The sequence below is a fragment of the Acanthisitta chloris genome, unplaced genomic scaffold, assembly GCF_000695815.1.
Source record: "Acanthisitta chloris isolate BGI_N310 unplaced genomic scaffold, ASM69581v1 scaffold4838, whole genome shotgun sequence".
In the NCBI taxonomy this organism is placed as follows: Eukaryota; Metazoa; Chordata; class Aves; order Passeriformes; family Acanthisittidae; genus Acanthisitta; species Acanthisitta chloris.
The window spans coordinates 79-17,463 of record NW_008688554.1 but is presented as its reverse complement, the minus strand read 5'-3'; the positions used below and the strand labels follow the sequence as shown (position 1 = coordinate 17,463).

At 42.7% G+C, this 17,385-nt stretch overlaps 1 protein-coding gene across 1 annotated transcript in view; it reads right to left on the bottom strand.

The window, feature by feature from the left end:
• Positions 1 to 16,414, bottom strand: part of DHRS12 (dehydrogenase/reductase (SDR family) member 12) — a gene marked incomplete at its 5' end in the record, with an annotated part of 26,527 nt that extends 10,113 nt beyond the window's left edge. Inside the window, 4 exon segments of the mRNA XM_009081051.1 lie at positions 3,904 to 3,985; positions 5,125 to 5,217; positions 12,998 to 13,080; positions 16,205 to 16,414. Of these exon segments, the coding sequence (XP_009079299.1) occupies positions 3,904 to 3,985; positions 5,125 to 5,217; positions 12,998 to 13,080; positions 16,205 to 16,414 (468 nt within the window).
• Between the last annotated feature and the right edge of the window lie 971 nt (positions 16,415 to 17,385).

Here is a 17,385-nt window from a genome sequence, read left to right as displayed (position 1 = left end):
GAAGAGATTGACAAATACCCACACAGGTTAGGCAGTTTGCTGTACTGCTACTGTGACAGATAACCATCTGGTTTCCTCTGGCCCTACCCCTTCTTGCAGAGAGTATATATGTCTGTCTATTATTTAAACATGAGAGCACATTAGATTGAAGAAAAGATGCATACTGGGAGCATCATTTATTTATCTCTGAGTGTGTTTTAGCATCCCCTTTTGGCTAGTAAGTAGCAATAAAAATGTAACATATATGCCATTTCTCCATGTCAAGCAGGAAGATGTGTAGGGTAAAAGTAAAGTGAGGCAGGCTATAAAACAGAGGAGCAAGGATTGTTTCAGCTAAGTGTCTAGTGCTTCAAAAAGAACATGTTGCTTTTGCCACCACTTGCTTATCAATGCTGACATTTTTTTCTTCAAAATGACTGAATACTGTCAGCTTGAATAGTCTTTGTTGGGATTTATACTAAACCAAGTTAAAAAAAAGTGTCAACTCAGAAGTCTACACGTCACATCAGAAGAACTGATTGCTTGTTGCTGCCCAGCTCCTGGATAGTACAACCCATGAGCACATGGTCAGCCCACAGGAAGAAATGTAAAGGCAACATCACACAAACTAAAGAACACAAAAATTAAAATCTGCCCATTAGGACTGGCAGCTCCCCAGGAAGTCTCTCTGCATTACCCCAAGCCAGTCACTCAATTTCATACTGAAGGTGTTTCATACAGCAACGTGCTATTTCAGACTCGTGTCTGGCTAGTGCTCCCATATTACAGTCTAAGTGCTCCACAACTACTCTGCTCCCTACACCTTCACTGAACTCCAGCAATCAGTCAACAAGTCTTGAGGCTCTAACAGGAAAAAAAAGTACAGTATCTCATTTGACAGCAATGACAGAACCACAATAAGCCACACAAAGTTTGTGCCTGAGACTCTTTGTAAGGATGCTACAGGCACCAGCAAAGATGCAGTTGCCACTGCCTGCTCAAAGCAGTTTACAGTTTGAACTTGAATATTAGAGAAACCATACAAAGCCTGAACTATCAACCTGCACTTTGCATTTTCATGACCTTCACCCATCTGCATAGTCTGACAGCATGACAGGATTATGCACCTCCTATTTCAGTTGCTGTCCTCAATTAACCACTCAGCAGTGTTACATTAGGGGAAGTTTACTTTCTGTTGTAACCAGTATTAATTTTGCACATATGCATACCTGAGGACCTATGTAGTCATTTTTGTCCCATGTATGTCCAAGAAAAGATAAGGCTATAAAGTATGTTTCGCCAGTCAGATGATCAGTTATAGAACTGAACTCTAACATCCATTATGCTCGAAAATGGACTAGCAGATCAGTCAAGAGGAATATATTCCTAGATTGGATTTAAAGGCCCCACAGCATTTTGGACACTTAAATGAGCAACTTTACAGCTTATGTAAATGCTAATCAGGTATCAGATAGAGAATTCAAAGACTCTGTCATGCATTTAAAGCATGTTATATTTTGCTCTTGCATTCTTAGATAGTTACAACCTACATGCTCATGCTCCTTTACTAGACCAGAGCTAAGATCTAGGATAGAAACAAACACTGGAACAAAAATGGAAGGAACACTCTGCATGTAAAGATGTGCATGAGATATTGATACTATTCTGTCTTGTTTCGGCAGAGATCAGTCAGTCTAGTGTTTCCATTCTGCTACTGAGGGGAACAACTGCAGATTTTCCAAAGAGGGCTCTTGAGCTCATGTCACCCTTCAGGCTTTAGCATTACTGGGGCAAAGGGGAATTTAGTTTGTTCTCTCAGACCACATTTTGGTTTACAACCAACCTATATACCATCCATATCTAATTTAGCCAGGTTTTTGTTTTTCTGGGAAGCTATAACCACAGACAGTAACTGATACAGAAATAACTTCTCCAAAGAAAAGCACACCCAAAGGCACCTAGTGCTTAGGGAAATAACAGCATCCACTCTGACAGGTGTTTCTCCATATACCTTTCTATTATGACTCCAGCAGATATGATTTATTACCCCATCTCTGAGTTTTAAGAAAAAAGCCTGCAGCTAGTAGCATTGGTCCTTCATGTGTGTCTGACTTCCAAGCATGGAAGCTTCCTCTTGCCCAGCCAGCCTCTTCCAGCTCAAACAAGTCCCACTCTGTTCTAAAAGATTCAAAATTTAATCCTTATTGCTGGCTAGAGAGAACCAGTCTAAGCAAACAAGCCAGTCCTTGTTTGAACTCTGCAGAAGTTGGACAACAGAGGATGACTTACCTCCTGAAACTTTTTATAGAATCATGCAAGTGATACACAAATGAACAAAGAAGATCTATAAGTAACATTCACAAAAGATACCACGGCATTTTCCTAGTTTGCCACAAACATAATTCAGCTTCCTCTGTGCAGCTGTGTATCTCTAGTGAGGCTGATTTACAGCTGGGAAAGCAGAACTTGCTGCTTCTACTTGTGTTATAAAATATAATTCAAGTGATGCATCAGTACAGTTCCTGAGCAATTAATTTCCTCAATGTCTACAACTAAACCAAAAGATGCTTTCATGATCAGACTGTCGTATCTTCTCTCTGAAAGATTGATTTTTGTTTGAAACACCATAAGAGGGTTAAACTCGAATAATTTCTCAAGGTCAAAGTTCTTCTACTTCTGCAGCCAGAAGAAATTTGATGGCAAAATAACATTAACTCTGAAGTTTTTGACCATAAGAAACAGAAGAATGTTAGCAGAAGATTACTTTGAAGAAAACAAATCTATGTCTTTATACTTGATCAGCTGAATGCATTCAGACTTGCAGAAGAAAATAAGCTGTATGTGCCATATCAGCAAAGCACAATATATTTATACCTAAAATGTTAATTTTCAAGCATAAATAGAATTTAAGGAAGCAACACAGGGAAAAGGCTAAGAATAAAAAACCAACAGTAGTTTCCAGGCTATATTAGTTCTACAAATGGCCTGTCTTTATAGCCTAAGCTTTCCCCTTCCTCATTCCAGATACTGATTAACAGGAGGAAAATACAGAAACAAAGCACCACAGTTAATGTGTCACATTTGAATATATTAAAGACAGTCTCTTGGAGAGCCACCTACCCTGGATGGAGGCAGAGAAGGAGGAGTGTCAGGACTCTTGGCTGATGCAAGCCCCACATCTTGCTTTGCAAGAAGTGCAGCTTTCAGCCCTACAGACAGCAGCAGCCAGCTCTTCTCTCTGCTGGCTGCTTGTTCACTCACATCTTTTCCGTGGGTTTTATGGGGGAACCTTCCACTTTGCCATCTTCCCTGCTCATCCACATCTCCCCTTTTCCTCTAGATTTTCTTTCCTTCATTTGTCCCTCCTATACCACCACCACATCGTTCACAGGACATGCCTCTTATATGTGGGATTCCCAAGAATTGCCCACCACTGCTCAATCACCTGACTAGAGATTACACCTGTTTGAGAGTGTCCAAGGCACTGTACACAACACAGTCTTCCTCCACAGTGCCTCTGTCACATCAAACAGGGCTGTGCAAGCCTACTGAAATGTTTCAACCTCTCTTTAAATTTGTGAATGTGCTCTGAGCTCTATCCAAGCCACAGGAGCACACTTATGACAAAGAGCATCATTAGCAGTACTGCTTGGAATGAAGTTTCCTAGCGAACTTCAGAACTGATTTAATTATATCTTACCTGCAATTGTCCACTGCTGCTATGATAAATAAAGGTGCTGACAGCAGAACAACTGAAACAAACAAGCTGTAATATTTCTTCTTTTCCTTCCCAGCTCCTTCCCTGGCATAGCAATGGTATGATCCCTCTTTGAGCAGGAACACATACTTCTTGAACCCAGATATAAAAAACACCCTTCTGTAACCAAAATAAGTATATTCCAGAACTAAACCTTCAATACTCACCCAAAGTGTTTGTTGCAAAGTTTTTTTCAAGTCCATCCTCAGTTATTTCTCTGCTATTCACCATACATCCTGCATTGTTGATCTGTAAAACAACTCCTTTAACTAAAAATAAGCTACAAATATCCACAAGAAAATCCATGTGTACATGCAGTCCATGTCAGTTTTCTGTTTTTCTGACACTGCAACACAAAGCTATGAACTATATGCACCATGCTATTCCAAGTCACCCTGTGGCTGATCATAGAGGTTTTCACAAAAGAAAGGATCCCCAGAGAAATGGCTCACCACAGATGTATTACACTAGTGCCAACAGTCCTCTTAGTGCCTTACTCCATGTCTTTAAACTCTTTTCTCACAGAAAGTAATATGCAAGTGGCAGAGCAAATATTAGAACATAAATATGCATAAATAAACTGTGCAACATCTGTAGAATGACCCAGAGGAACTCCCAGCAAATAAAATGGATTAGCTCCAAGTTTGGCAGATTATCCAGGTCACTGCATCCTAGTTAGTCCTGAGAAGAGCAGAGCTAAGTAGCAGAGGTGCTTCCTACTGACTGTGTCCTGATTGTAGAACTCCAGCTTTTCTATCTACCTGGCAATCCTGCACAGAAGCCCCACCTGACTCACACACTGCTAAAACAGCACTGCACCACACAGTAGGGATGCACTCACTGTAAAGTGCATCCTCAGGAACAGCAAGAAGCTTGCAAGTTGTGTGCAGCTAGCATAATCTCTTTCTCTGCCTTACCTTCCAGACAAAGCTTGAGCTTTTCTTTAGTACAGCCCCTCAGGCAAATTTTTCACTGCTAAATAAAGGGGAAAGTGTACTGAGCCCCTTACCAATCATTGCTTAACTGTTTGCTCTCTCTCTCTCTGCTTCTGGTTTAGACTAGTCTTTAGACTTTTTGTAAAAGTTTAACCTTTAAGAAGGTCTAGCTTTAATAGGGACAAAGTTATAGTAATGAAAGTCAAACAGAAAATGTGTGCTAAGAGTCTTGAAACATGCAGCTAAAAATATTATTGCTTTTCTCTTTTCTGTAGCATACCTTTGTGAACTGAGGCTAGACAAGAGCAAACAGACCATGGAGACTACTGTAAAAACATTTAGAAAAAGATAAACAGAGAACTGTGGGCCAAATTGTGAAATCTATATGACCCATTGGACAAATTCATAGGCTGTGCACTTCAAAGACAGACACATTTAAGTAAGGAAACTTACCAACACATTTAATTTATGCTCATTTCTGAATTTTTCAGCAAACTTCCAGATTTCCTTGGGATTAGATATATCCACTATATGCAAGAAGATATTCTAAAGGAAAAAAGAAAACTAAGTTACAATCAACAGGGACAGTGAAGATATCCTGTTCACTTTTTAGGCCTGTCTAGGTGAAAAGCTATTTAAGCACTATGAAAAAAATATTGTCTCAACTAAAACAGGTTAACATGCACAACTGGGAAATCGAATTCTAGTCCTTAAAACATGCTTAGTCACTTGATTCAGCTGCTTCTGAGAAACAGCTTTTTAATGCCAAAATTATTAAGAGAGAGTCCTTCATAGATAAATGTGTGACAGACAATCAGGCATAGCAGAGAACTAGAAAAATCTTGCAAACCTTGCAAAACTTCTGTTTAAACAATTCATACAGCAGCTTCCTCTTCAGCTGAGAGGAACTTTCCAAAGAAATATTCAAGGTCACAATATTAGAGAATAATTTAGGTTGGAAGGGACCTCTGGAGGTTGCTTGGCAAACAGAGATTCACCAGCCTGTCTGAGCCCCCTGCTCCAGCACTGGCGAAAAATGTTTTCCTACTATCTACTAAGACTTTTTTCCCTTCTCCAATTTGTGTCTGCTCCCTTTTATCCTTCACTGCAGATCTCCAAGAGAAGCATGGCACTGCCTTTCCTATGCACTCCCATCACATGGCTGTAGACAACACTAAGTCTCATCTCAGCTTTCTCTTCTTAACACTCAGTAAAAACTCAGACTCACCTTGCACACCACATGTCCTGTGTTGCTAGTCACTTTGGCAGCTCTCCACTGGACTCACTCCAGGACATCAATGACTTCCTCATCCTGGGAGTCCAAAACTCAGGACTCCTGCTGGTGCCTCACAAAGGCTTAATAGAGAGGAAGATGCACTTCCTTCAGCCTGCTGGCTAGGCCTCATGGTCATACAACCTGAGGTGTGGCTGGCCTTGTACTGCTCACTCAGTGACAACTCATCACCCCCAAGTCCCTTTCTGCAAAGCTCCTTTCCAGCCAGCTAGGAAAGGCTGCACTTCATTCCATCACCTGAGTTGTTAGAGACATGTCATTAGTTTTTGCCCCTGTATTGACACATGGGAGGTGCTAGTAAGAATCATTAACAGATCAGCTTTGTGCCATCGATTTCTATATTCTGGGCCACATGTTTCAGACAGTTTTCCATCCACTTTGTCATTGTTGTAGTTTAACCCCAGGCAGCAGCCAAGAACCACACAGCCGCTTGTACTCCCTCCTACCCCCTTCCCCTGCCCCAGTGGAATAGGGAAGAGAAACAAAAGTAAAATATATAGGTTGAGATAAGAACAGTTTAATAATTGAGAACAAAATGAGATCAAATACTAATGTATAATAAAAAGAGAAAGAAAATAAAAGACAAAAACCCAACAGAACTAAACCACTGATCCACAATACAACTGCTCACTAATACCAGCCCCTGTTCCCAAACCAGAATCAGTCCCACCCAGGTAATTTATCCCCCAATTTATATACTGGGAATGACATTCTGTTGTGTGGAAAACCCCTTTGGCTAGTTCAGGTCACCTGTGCCAGCTATTCTCTCTCACAGTTTCTTTTGTATACCTTCTCACTGGCAGAGTATGAGACACAAGAAAGAAAATGCCCTTTAAGATAAACACAACCTAGCAGAATCCAAAACATCAGTGTGTTATCAATATTATTCTCATTCTGAATCCAAACACAGCACTGTACCAGCTACTGAGAAGAAATTAACTTAATCCCAGCTGAAACCAGCACGGGTCATCTACCAGTTCAAAACCACATCTCTCCAAACCGGCTACAAGGATATCACAGCAAGTCATGTAAAAAGCCTTGTCAAAGTTAAGGAGATCACTGGTCGCCTCTTGTCTATAGACAGAGTCATCTCACCAAAGGCACGATGGTCAGCCCAGGTTTACCCTTGAAAAATCCACGGTTTTTCCTCAATCACCTTCCTGTCTTTCATGGATTCTATGGGGATTTGCTCCATAGTTTTCCTGGGGAGCAAGGTGAGGCTGACCGGCCTATAGTTCCTCAAATCCTGCTTGCGTTTTTTGAAGATGAGTGGTTTGCCTTTTCCCAGTTAATAGGAAGCACTTCCCACTTTGAGGAGCTTTCCCTTGAAAGTCAGCTAGTTTTCCCAAGACCTTTTGCTATCAAACATGTCTATAAAAAAAAAAAAAAAAAAAAGAATCTCCTTTCCTAAAACCAAATACTGTAATTCTACATTCATCCTTCTCATCTGTCTCAATCTTAAATTCCAGATCTCATGAATCACTTCCACCAAGGCAGCTATTCAAGACTGCTATTGATAGCAAGTCTAGCAGAGATCACCTTTAGCTGGCTTGTCCAACACATATCAAAAAAATCAACCTTGATACACTCCAGAAGATTGTTTATGCCCTGATGTGTCACCAGCAGTTGTTAGGGTGGTTCAAATGCTCCATGAGTACCAGGACCCGTGACCATTAGGCTTTCCTAGCCCTCTGAAAAGTCTCTACTTCCTCCACTTCACCAGGCAGTCTGTAGCAGACACTCACCATCATGTCATCTACACTGATCTGACCTCTGTGCCTTACCCATAAGCTCTCAACAGGCTCATCAGCCATTTCAGAGCAAAGCTCCATGCATTCAAGCCACTACTTTGCAGAGAGCACTGCTCGTCCTTGACTTCCCAGACTGTCTTTCTAAAAGGCTGTTATGGCTTAACCCCAGCCAGCAGCCAAGTACCGCACAGCCGCTCACTCGCTCTCCCACCAGCGGGATGGGGAGAGAATCAGAAGGCTAAAAACTAGAAAACTCATGGGTTGAGATGAAGACAGTTTAATAGGGAAAGTCACACACACAAACAAAGCAAAACAAGTCTATGGCCATACCACCCTGAGAACACCTGATCTCATCCAATCTTGGAAACTAAGCAGGCTTGGATGGGAGACCACCTGGGAATATTGGGTGCTGCAGGCTTTTAACAAGGAATTAATTCACTGCTTCCCATAGGCAGGCAGGTGCTCAGCTATCTCCAGGGCCTCATCACATGTAATGGTTAGGACTCCAAACATCCCTCCTCCTTTCCACCCAGTTTTATATATTGAGCATGATGTCATATGGTATGGAATATCCCTCTGGTCAGGTTGGGTCACCTGTCCCAGCTGTGTCTCCTCCCAACCTCCCATACACCCACAACTTCCTCTCCAGCATGGCAGGATGGAAAGCAGCAAAGGCCTTGGCTCTGTGCAAGCTCTGCTCAGCAATAACAAAAACATCTGTGTTATCAGCCCTGTGTTCAGCACAAATCCAAAACACAGCCCTGCACTAGCCACTGTGAAGAAAATTAACCCTCCCCCAGCCAGAAGCAGCACAAGGGGCAAGGGGATATATCCACTCTAGCACTCCAGTCATGCCAACCATTTCTCTATAATCCCAGTGAGATCACAGCTCTACAAGCATTCATGGATTCACGTGTTTTCTGTGCTACATGTATTCATGTACAGATGTCTGAAATGGGCTCCCAGCCATGCTGGTTTCACATGAAAACTCAATTTTGCTGTTCCTTAGACATATACTCACTGTCCCCATGACTCTACTACTCTTCTGGGTTTGCCCACTGTAACTCAATGAAAACAGTTGAAAGCTCTTCTCACTAGCTTAGCAAACTTGCTGGCAAAGACACCCTTGCTCCAATTTGTCATTGCTGCTCAGCAATGCCCATTTTTCAGAGAAGGTCAAAGAGGTCATAAAGGCCAAAGACAAAGTGACAGAGGTCAAAGTGACACCCACCACACATTGAAATGTTGACCTGTATATGCTCCTACCCATGCCCTTCCCTTTCACTGTAACGATTTAGGAGATCACTACTTGTGCCCCCATGCCCTTGACCCTCTGTAAGCACTCCTGAGGAACTCAAGGTCACCCCTCAAAATGTCATGGGTGCCCATGTGGTTGGGCAACAAGAGGTATTAGTCCACAGTCCAGACGAGCGTCAGCAGACTCTTCACGATACCTTAGATCTGAGTCCCCAGCAAGTGACAAACCTCGAGATATCAAGCCAAGTCTGCTGATGGGTGACTCCATCCCCCACAGGAAGGAGCCTTCAGTCATTATCACCCACCACTTCCTCCCACTGTCAACAACTGTTCAGGCTCATCTGTCTCCAACACCTCCCCTGACAGAGCTTGTTCTTCCTCATCTGTTACCATGGCACTCTACCTATCCTACAAATGCACATCTGCAGGCAGAGAAGGAGCCAGCTTACTGTTGCCAGGACTCAGAAGCTTACACTCCTCCCAGTCTTAGCAGTCTCTATCCACCACTTACTAGAGCACAGCTTTCAGTCACCCCTCCTTCCATGCAATGTGCTTTTCTACTCCCTGCAAAGACTCTGACAATCTCGTGTTTCTGTTCCCCATGGTTATGCAGCCTGCTCATCTCCTGCTGTCACTTCACCTGGCACCCCAGCACCCTGATGACAGCAGAACCCAACAGATGAAATCACCATCATGAGCTACCCTGGGCTCAGGGAAAAGCAGCAGTCACTCCCTGAAGTACAACATCTGCCACATTATTCCTCTGGAGCTTCGACTGGGCCAGTCTTCCACAGGCACAGCTGCTCCAACCAGGGCAGGAGAACACGCTTTCAGGTGCATCACTGCACCCACTCCAGCTGTCTCAGAGTGTCAGGTATCTTCTGCATCCCCTTCCATGCTAACTGCTGCATTAAGTGCAAAGTCCTTGTTAGTCACCCCATGTCACAGCACTCTTGCAATGTATTGCAATATTACAGACAGGAATGTGGAAGCAACAGAATAAAAAAAAGAAAAAGCTTGACAGAGCAAAGTTATAATTTTCTAAACCAATAAAGCTAGAAATAATTCCTCCCTCCAAAACATCAAAAACCTTTCACTGTTTGTTACAGGCAATTCTTCTGCTTTTTGCAGATTTGTGTTCTACATAGTACAAGCACAGTGGCATTTATCAGCATACAAAGGCACATCAACTCCTACTCTTCTCCTAGATAGCACTTAGTTTCAAAGACACACCACAGATAGTCTTATGATGTAGCCCAGGAAAAGGCAGTTTTAAAATAATTATGCAGAGGATGTGTTCTCATGCAAAACAACAAATAATCATTAAAGGGCCTCCTCTCTTTCCAAGTTGTTTCTTTAAATACTCACTATACAAGCAAATGAGATAAGTGAAGAAGCTTAGGAAATTATATGGCATTATTCCCTGCTTATAATTCTGCTTCCCTGAAGATAAAAAGCACATGACGTTTTCTCTCTAGCCATTGCATTTCAGCTCCATAGTTGAGTTTGGGGCAGAATTTACTCATTGTAATAATGTGCTCTAGGGTGACCCTGCTTGACCAGGGAGATTGGACTAGATGACCCACTGCGGTCCCTTCCAACCTTACCTATTCTGTGATTCATTTCTTGCCAAAAATTTGACACTGCTCTACAGTTTCAAGCTGGTTATCTCTCCAAAAAGCTTTCTACTTTTAAAGCTACTACTATTAACCACAGGTACAGAAGAGATAAAGTCTTTTTGGGGCAGATGTTCTATATTACAAGGAATTTCAGGGACTAAAAAAGATCTAAATCAACACTTATCTGCTGAAGACTGTCACACTGACTCAGGAAAAGGACACACAGGCCTGTTCCCTATGAAAGTCCTCGATAGCAGCAAAGCCATTTTCAAAGTGAAACCTAATCTCTATGACTAGATCTACTTTAGCAGATTAGGAGAACTTTCCAGTTCCCAGATCGAGGTGCAGGTGCCTGCCAAATAACTCCATTTCAGCACTGCACTCTGGCATGTGCTGTAGAAGATGGAAAATCTTTGGTGCATGCTGCAACAGGATCTCCATCCAGATTATCAGGAAGAGCAAGTTCAGTCTGGATACAGCTTGTCAAATTGCAGATAAAGCATTTTATTATCTCACTGGGTTGCTTCTGAGTGAGTACTTATAAAGAAGCATGCTCCTTTGCTCTTCCCAGTGCAGTCACGTGTCCCACAGGGCTTCTTGTACAGCTCATCTAACACTTCACTGAATGCTGCTCTCTATACAAGTGCCCTGTCCCCAGGGTCACAAACAAGTTCTGCAGTGATCTTGCACTCTTTCATGACTACAGCAACTACAGGTTTGCAGCCTACCAGAAAGTGGAAATGCAGTAATTATGCTGCCTTTAGAGGAAGAACATTATTTGCCGCAAGTTTTGTTTCACCAGATGACAGAAAACAGTACACAAAGGAACCTTTAGAGGTCAAACTCACTTCTCTTCCCAGGCTGTCTGGCTGTAGTTAGCAAAGGAGGTAACACAGATAATCACCAGTCTTTATAGCCATGGGATTACACAGCTATAGACAGCTGAAAGTATTTATTTCTACATAAGAACTGATCTAATTCACCTCCATTAAAGAACTGAAGTATAATGCTGGTTGTGTCACACTAGGGAGCTGAAACCAAAGAGCAGAATGTAGCCAATATGATGTCTCTAACCGTAAAAAATTCTTCAGAATTTTTGATCCACATTAAAAACTATTACTGGAATCAAAGTACTGTGTATAAAAGCCAAGTCACAATTTTAAATGAAGACAGGTCTCCATCCAAGTGCTGTGGTTAACCCTGGTGGGCAGTTAAGCCCCACACATCCACTTACTCACTCACTCCCCTCCCAGTGGGAAGGGGGAGAGAATCATAAGGACAAAACAGACAAAACTCGTGGGCTGAGATAAAGACAGATTAATAAGTGAAACAAAATTATGTGTACAAACAAAGCAAAATAAGGAATTTGTTCACTACTATCCATAGTCAGGCAGGCATTAAACAATCCCCAGGAAAACAGGACTTCGTCACACACAACAGCAATTTGGAAAGCCAAACACCAGAACAGTGAGTGTCCCCCTTACTCCTTCTTCCCCTCAGCTTTTACTGCCAAGCACGATGCCATATGGTCTAGGGTATCCATCCCTTTGGTCAGTAGGGGTCAGCTGTCCAAGTGTGTCCCCTCCCATCTTCTTGTGCACCCCCACCCTGCTCACTGATGGGGCGGCATGAGAACCAGAAAAGGTTTTGATGTTGTGTGAGCACTGTTCTGCAATAACTAAAACCTGAGTTGTCAACACTGGTTTGGTCACAAATCCAAAACATAGCACCACGGGAGCTGCTGTAAAGAAAACGAACTCTATCCCAGCCAAAACCACTGCACCAAGACAGAAACATAATGACTAACGCACTTCTTCATATAAGGACACCCTCCAGAATAATTAGCAAAAGCAACAGTGACAGATACACTGGTGACCTGTAGAGTGATATATACAAAAACAAAGAGAATATGTAACAGAAGGAAGAAGGTAAGGAAGAGGCATTATAAGAAAAGGAGATGAAAAAGCATGTAAGGACCACACACAGGACTTCTCAGAGCAGCCAACCTTACTAAATCAAAGCATGTTATTTGGACACATAAAACCTTCAGCTCCAATGCTGTAAATTTATAAATGTTGTTGCAAGAGCGTTGCAATGCATAAACTTTTAAAAGCCTCAGCAACGTAGTTAGGAATAGTAAGTAGGACATCACAAAACATATCAACAACAAACATTAAATAAAACAGCATCCTGCTGGTGATGTTATTAATCACGAAACACATCACCTAATGAAAGTAAATCATGCCCAACCACATGCATGGTAAACTACTAGATATTTCCATGTCCATACGAAAACATTAGTAACAACATGACAGCAAAATGTCAAAACAGTATCTCAAGGTCTCTGAGGTCTGGAATATTAACAGACTTTCTAAGAGTAAACAAGAGGCTAAAAACCAACTCACCTGGTTGCCCGTTTCTGTCACTATTTCTTGTTTGGCGATCTCAGCCCGGTCCTTGTTTCGGCAAACCAGATGAACCGTGCCACCTGGTGGGTTGCCACAAGAAACACATTTGATAATGAATTACTGTGTCTGGGGGAGACGGCAGCATTTTGTTTGGGGAAGACATTGGATATAAGAAGAAAAGTGGAAGAGTTCTGTTTGGCTCTGGTCCCTACGAAGGCAGGCAGGATGGAGAAAGCATCATGCTGTAACAGGGTCCTTATGCAAGGCTGAATGTATGGAAAAGGCCACTGCACTCTAAGTACTCTCTGCTCAAACCATTTTATGTCAAGTCTGTACCTCGTGTTTAGTGGATAAAATACCAGAGCTACACTGGAAACTGAAGCTAAAACCTCTGTATTACAAATGCTTCTTTTGATGTATGCCTTAGAAAGTTCAGTAAAGGGCTTGAACGACACAAGTGAATAGAATTGCTCTGTGAAAAGGAAATTAAGATGCCAGATATCAGAAGTCTCCTCAGCTGTGGGAGTTATGACAGGGACTATGGTGTCAGACGGGAATATAGGAAGCTCAGGTCATCTATTAAAAATAAATTTTTTCCTAGTAACTACTTTTCTTCTAAACAGATCAGACTGTCCCAAGAGGATGCATAATTTGCATCCTTGCAAGTTTCAAGAAGCAGCAAGACAAAACTACTGGTTTGATCTATCGTTGCCCAGTCTTGCCTCAAGTGAGATGCTGGACAAGGGACCTCTAGAGGTCTCTTCCAACCAAATCTTCCATGAAAGGAATACACAGGCCAAGGCTCTTCTCAGAGATGTGGATACTTAACCATGGTCTCACCACTTAGCCACATTAAATAAAGCATTAAAAAGAGGACTAAAGTACAGGTAGACATAATTATTTTTCTTGCATATTCTCTGATCATTACAAGTCATGTGTTAATCTCAGACACAGGAATACCTGTACTCTTTAGTTTTACCTATTTTTAAAGTTGATTTAGGGATTGCTAGCAGTTCACTACTAGAAAGCTCAAGAAATATAATCCCAAAGACTCAAATGGTGCCGGGTCGCTCTCCTAGTGCCCAGATCCCAAATGCAAAACACTAAGCCTACCCTAGGGATAGCAGAGTCACACACTGCACAGCACAGTCTAGGGTCTGATGATGAAATTTTCTGTCTACAAGAGAAGTTTTTCCACTGAGCACTACGACTGCAAGTATCCTTGGCATGCAGCTGACGCAGCCAACAAGCCTCAGGGTTCTCCTGAAGCTTTCTAACAGGGTCTGATTCCTCCATGGCACTGCCAGAGCTGGCTGGGTTACTTTTACTGAGTGCACAACTATGGGCAGCAGCAGGAAACTCCCAAATCTAGGATAATAATACAAATGACACTAATTGGTATTTAATACAGCTTCATCTACAGTTTGTGTTACACATACACCATACATGGAAGGGACCATGCACAGACAGCATGAATATATATGGATCAGAATGAGAGACAGTATTTGCCCCAAGGATAACATTTCATGAGTGAGGGAAAAGGGAATCAGAAGGGGCAGTGTTCAAGGCCCATTTTTTAGGCTATTCTCACAGTGACTGCAGGATTCACTGCAAAGAATGGCTTTAATTACAGACCTTAAGGATGTACATTTGCAGATGTTTAAGCAGCTCCTCCCAAAACACAGAGAAGACCACAAGTAATGTGTGCAGGCACAAAGTAAACACTTGGAAGAAGCAGCTGGCCTGCAAACTGATCAGGAACATTCCCATAGTTTACAGTGGAAACCATTCCATGAAAGAGGTGGGTTTTAAAGGCTTTGCATATGAACCTTTTTCTTGCCTTTAACAACAGAGGGGAAGCTTTGGTGTGACCTATGGGCTAGGAAAGGAATTTAAACATATTTTCCATGGTCAGGACTGAAATTGTTTGAGCTTAAGCAACACATGGGAATTGTCAGAGTAGTGGAGAGACTATATCAAACTGAAGTGCAGTTCACAAGACATAGAAGAAAGCCCAAATCAGCACACCCATAAGACACCAATCGAGAGAAAAACTGAACTCAGACTACATAAACTATCATCAAGATTGTCATCAGTTAGAAAGATCTGAATACTTGAAGGTAAAGCCAACATAGCCTGATTTTGCCTTTGTTGAGTCTGAATTCCTTATTTTCTTGTTATGGTGTACTTGAAGAGATTTAGCTAGAAGCCAGAGGCCCAGCAGCTGACATTGAGTTTCAAAGTGGCATGTTCAAGGACAGGATCAGGAAGTCATTTTAACCTATGAACAGTGACACCCATACAGCATATCAGACATGCAGCCTTAGCCCAAGGTTGTTCTTGGGTTCCAAAGGCTAAACATGGTGACCAAATCCTACACAGATCCCATCAGCCTGCCGGTTTGCAAAACCTGTCAAGCATATCCATTTGTGAGCAAAACAGTCACCAGACAAAGAAATACTTACATAAAGCTATTAAGTGGAAATCATTGGTGGGAACCTTAATTTAACTGAGTTGCCACTTTCCTTTGTAAGATAGTTACAAAACCGAAGCACACAGAGAGAGAGCAAAGAGCCACAAGCTCCTCCCTTTTATTCCACATGCCAAAACTCCTATCACTCTTGCACAACAGCAATTGTTTTGTAAACTTTGTAAGGGATTAGGTTTATCCTTCAACAGCAGCTAGGTCCAGTTCATACCATCTCCTTGTTCACTGAGAACAAGAGGAAAAATAACTGCATGTAATCAGTCAAAGGGCACAAATTTCACAGCATTATCATTAAGATCAAGCACAACTACATTGCTTCTTTTATACTCCCCATCTCAGCTTTGCAAAGCCAAGTGTTTTCTTTCATCATATGATAGCTTTGTGAATTCTTCAATAGTTCGAATTCAGCCAGGTTGCTACTTTTACCAAATCAGCCTTAAACAAACCTTGATCCATCACCAACATCCTTAGATGCCACTAGAATGCAGATAGCTTTGGTAAACAAACTCTTGAAAAACACCTTGAAGATCCTCTCCGCTAATTTGATTTCATTATTCCAGCTTCACAGCACTGATTATGCTTCAACCTCTAATCCACACTAAGAGCCTGGTAAAATGACCACTCCACCCAGATTTGTGTTCCTGCTGGAAGGCCAAACCCACTTCCTTCCATCTTCCCTGTAATGACTCCCCAGAACTCCATGGAAGCCAGCTCACCTCTCCTTGCTATCTCCTTGGCTGTGGCCTTGCCAATGCCACTGTTTGCCCCAGTGATCAAGAAGGATCTTCCAGCCACATCCACCTCCACATCTGCTGGATTGAAGTGCTTGGAAGCAGATTCATAGCCACTCCTGAATAAATCAGAGATGCCTGTGAGAAACTAGAAGACAGTCCTTCTGAAAAACACAGGGGAGGGTGGAACAGCACCTTCCCCTCAGTACTGGGTTTATGTGGCCAGGTTTTGACAGAAGGGGGCTACAAGGGTGGTGTCTACAAGCTGCTAGAGGCTTCTCCTGCATTTGGCAGAGCTAATGCCAGCGGCTCCAGGATGGCCCCCACCACTAGCCCAGGCTGAGTCCACTGGTGATGGTGGTAGCACCTCTGTGGTAAGATATTTGGGATGGAAAAAAAGTTATTGTGCATGTGTAATTGTGGCCAGAGTGAGAATATGTGAAGGGAAAAACTATGCAGACACCAAGGTCAGTGGAGAAAGAGGAGGATGAGGTACTTCAGGACTGGAGCTGAGAATCCCTTGTGGCCTGTGGTGAGGACCATTGTGAAGCAGCTGTGCCCCTACAGCTCATGGAGGTTAATGAGATGCAGAGATTCACCTGCAGCCTGTGGAGACCCATGCCAGAGGAGGTGGATGACCGAAAAAAAGGCTGTGAATAGGCTGGAAGCCCATGCTGGAGTCTGCTCCTGGTAAGAGACCTGTGGACCCATGGAGCGAGGAGCCCATGCTGGAGCAGGTTTCCTGTTAGGATTTGTGACCCTGTGAGGGACTTAGGCTGGAGGAGGCTGATCGTGCAAGACTGCACCCCATGGAAAGGGGCCCATATTGGAGCAGTTCATGAAGAACTGCAGCCCATGGGAAGGACTCATGTTGGAGAAGTTTGTGGAGAGCTGTCTTCCACGGGAGGAACCCCAAGCAAGAGAAGGGGAAGGATTCCTCTCCTTGAGAACAGTGGCAGAAACAATGTGTGATGTACTGACCATAACCTCCACTCCCGATCTCCCTGTGCTGCTGCGGGGAGAAGAGATCGAGTCTGGGAAGGAGGGAAGGGTGGATTAAAGGTGGTTTTAAGATTTTACTTCTCAGTATCCTGCTCTGATTGTGTTTGCAATAAATCCAATTCATATCCCCAAATTCCGTTTGTTTTGCCCATGATGGCAATCAG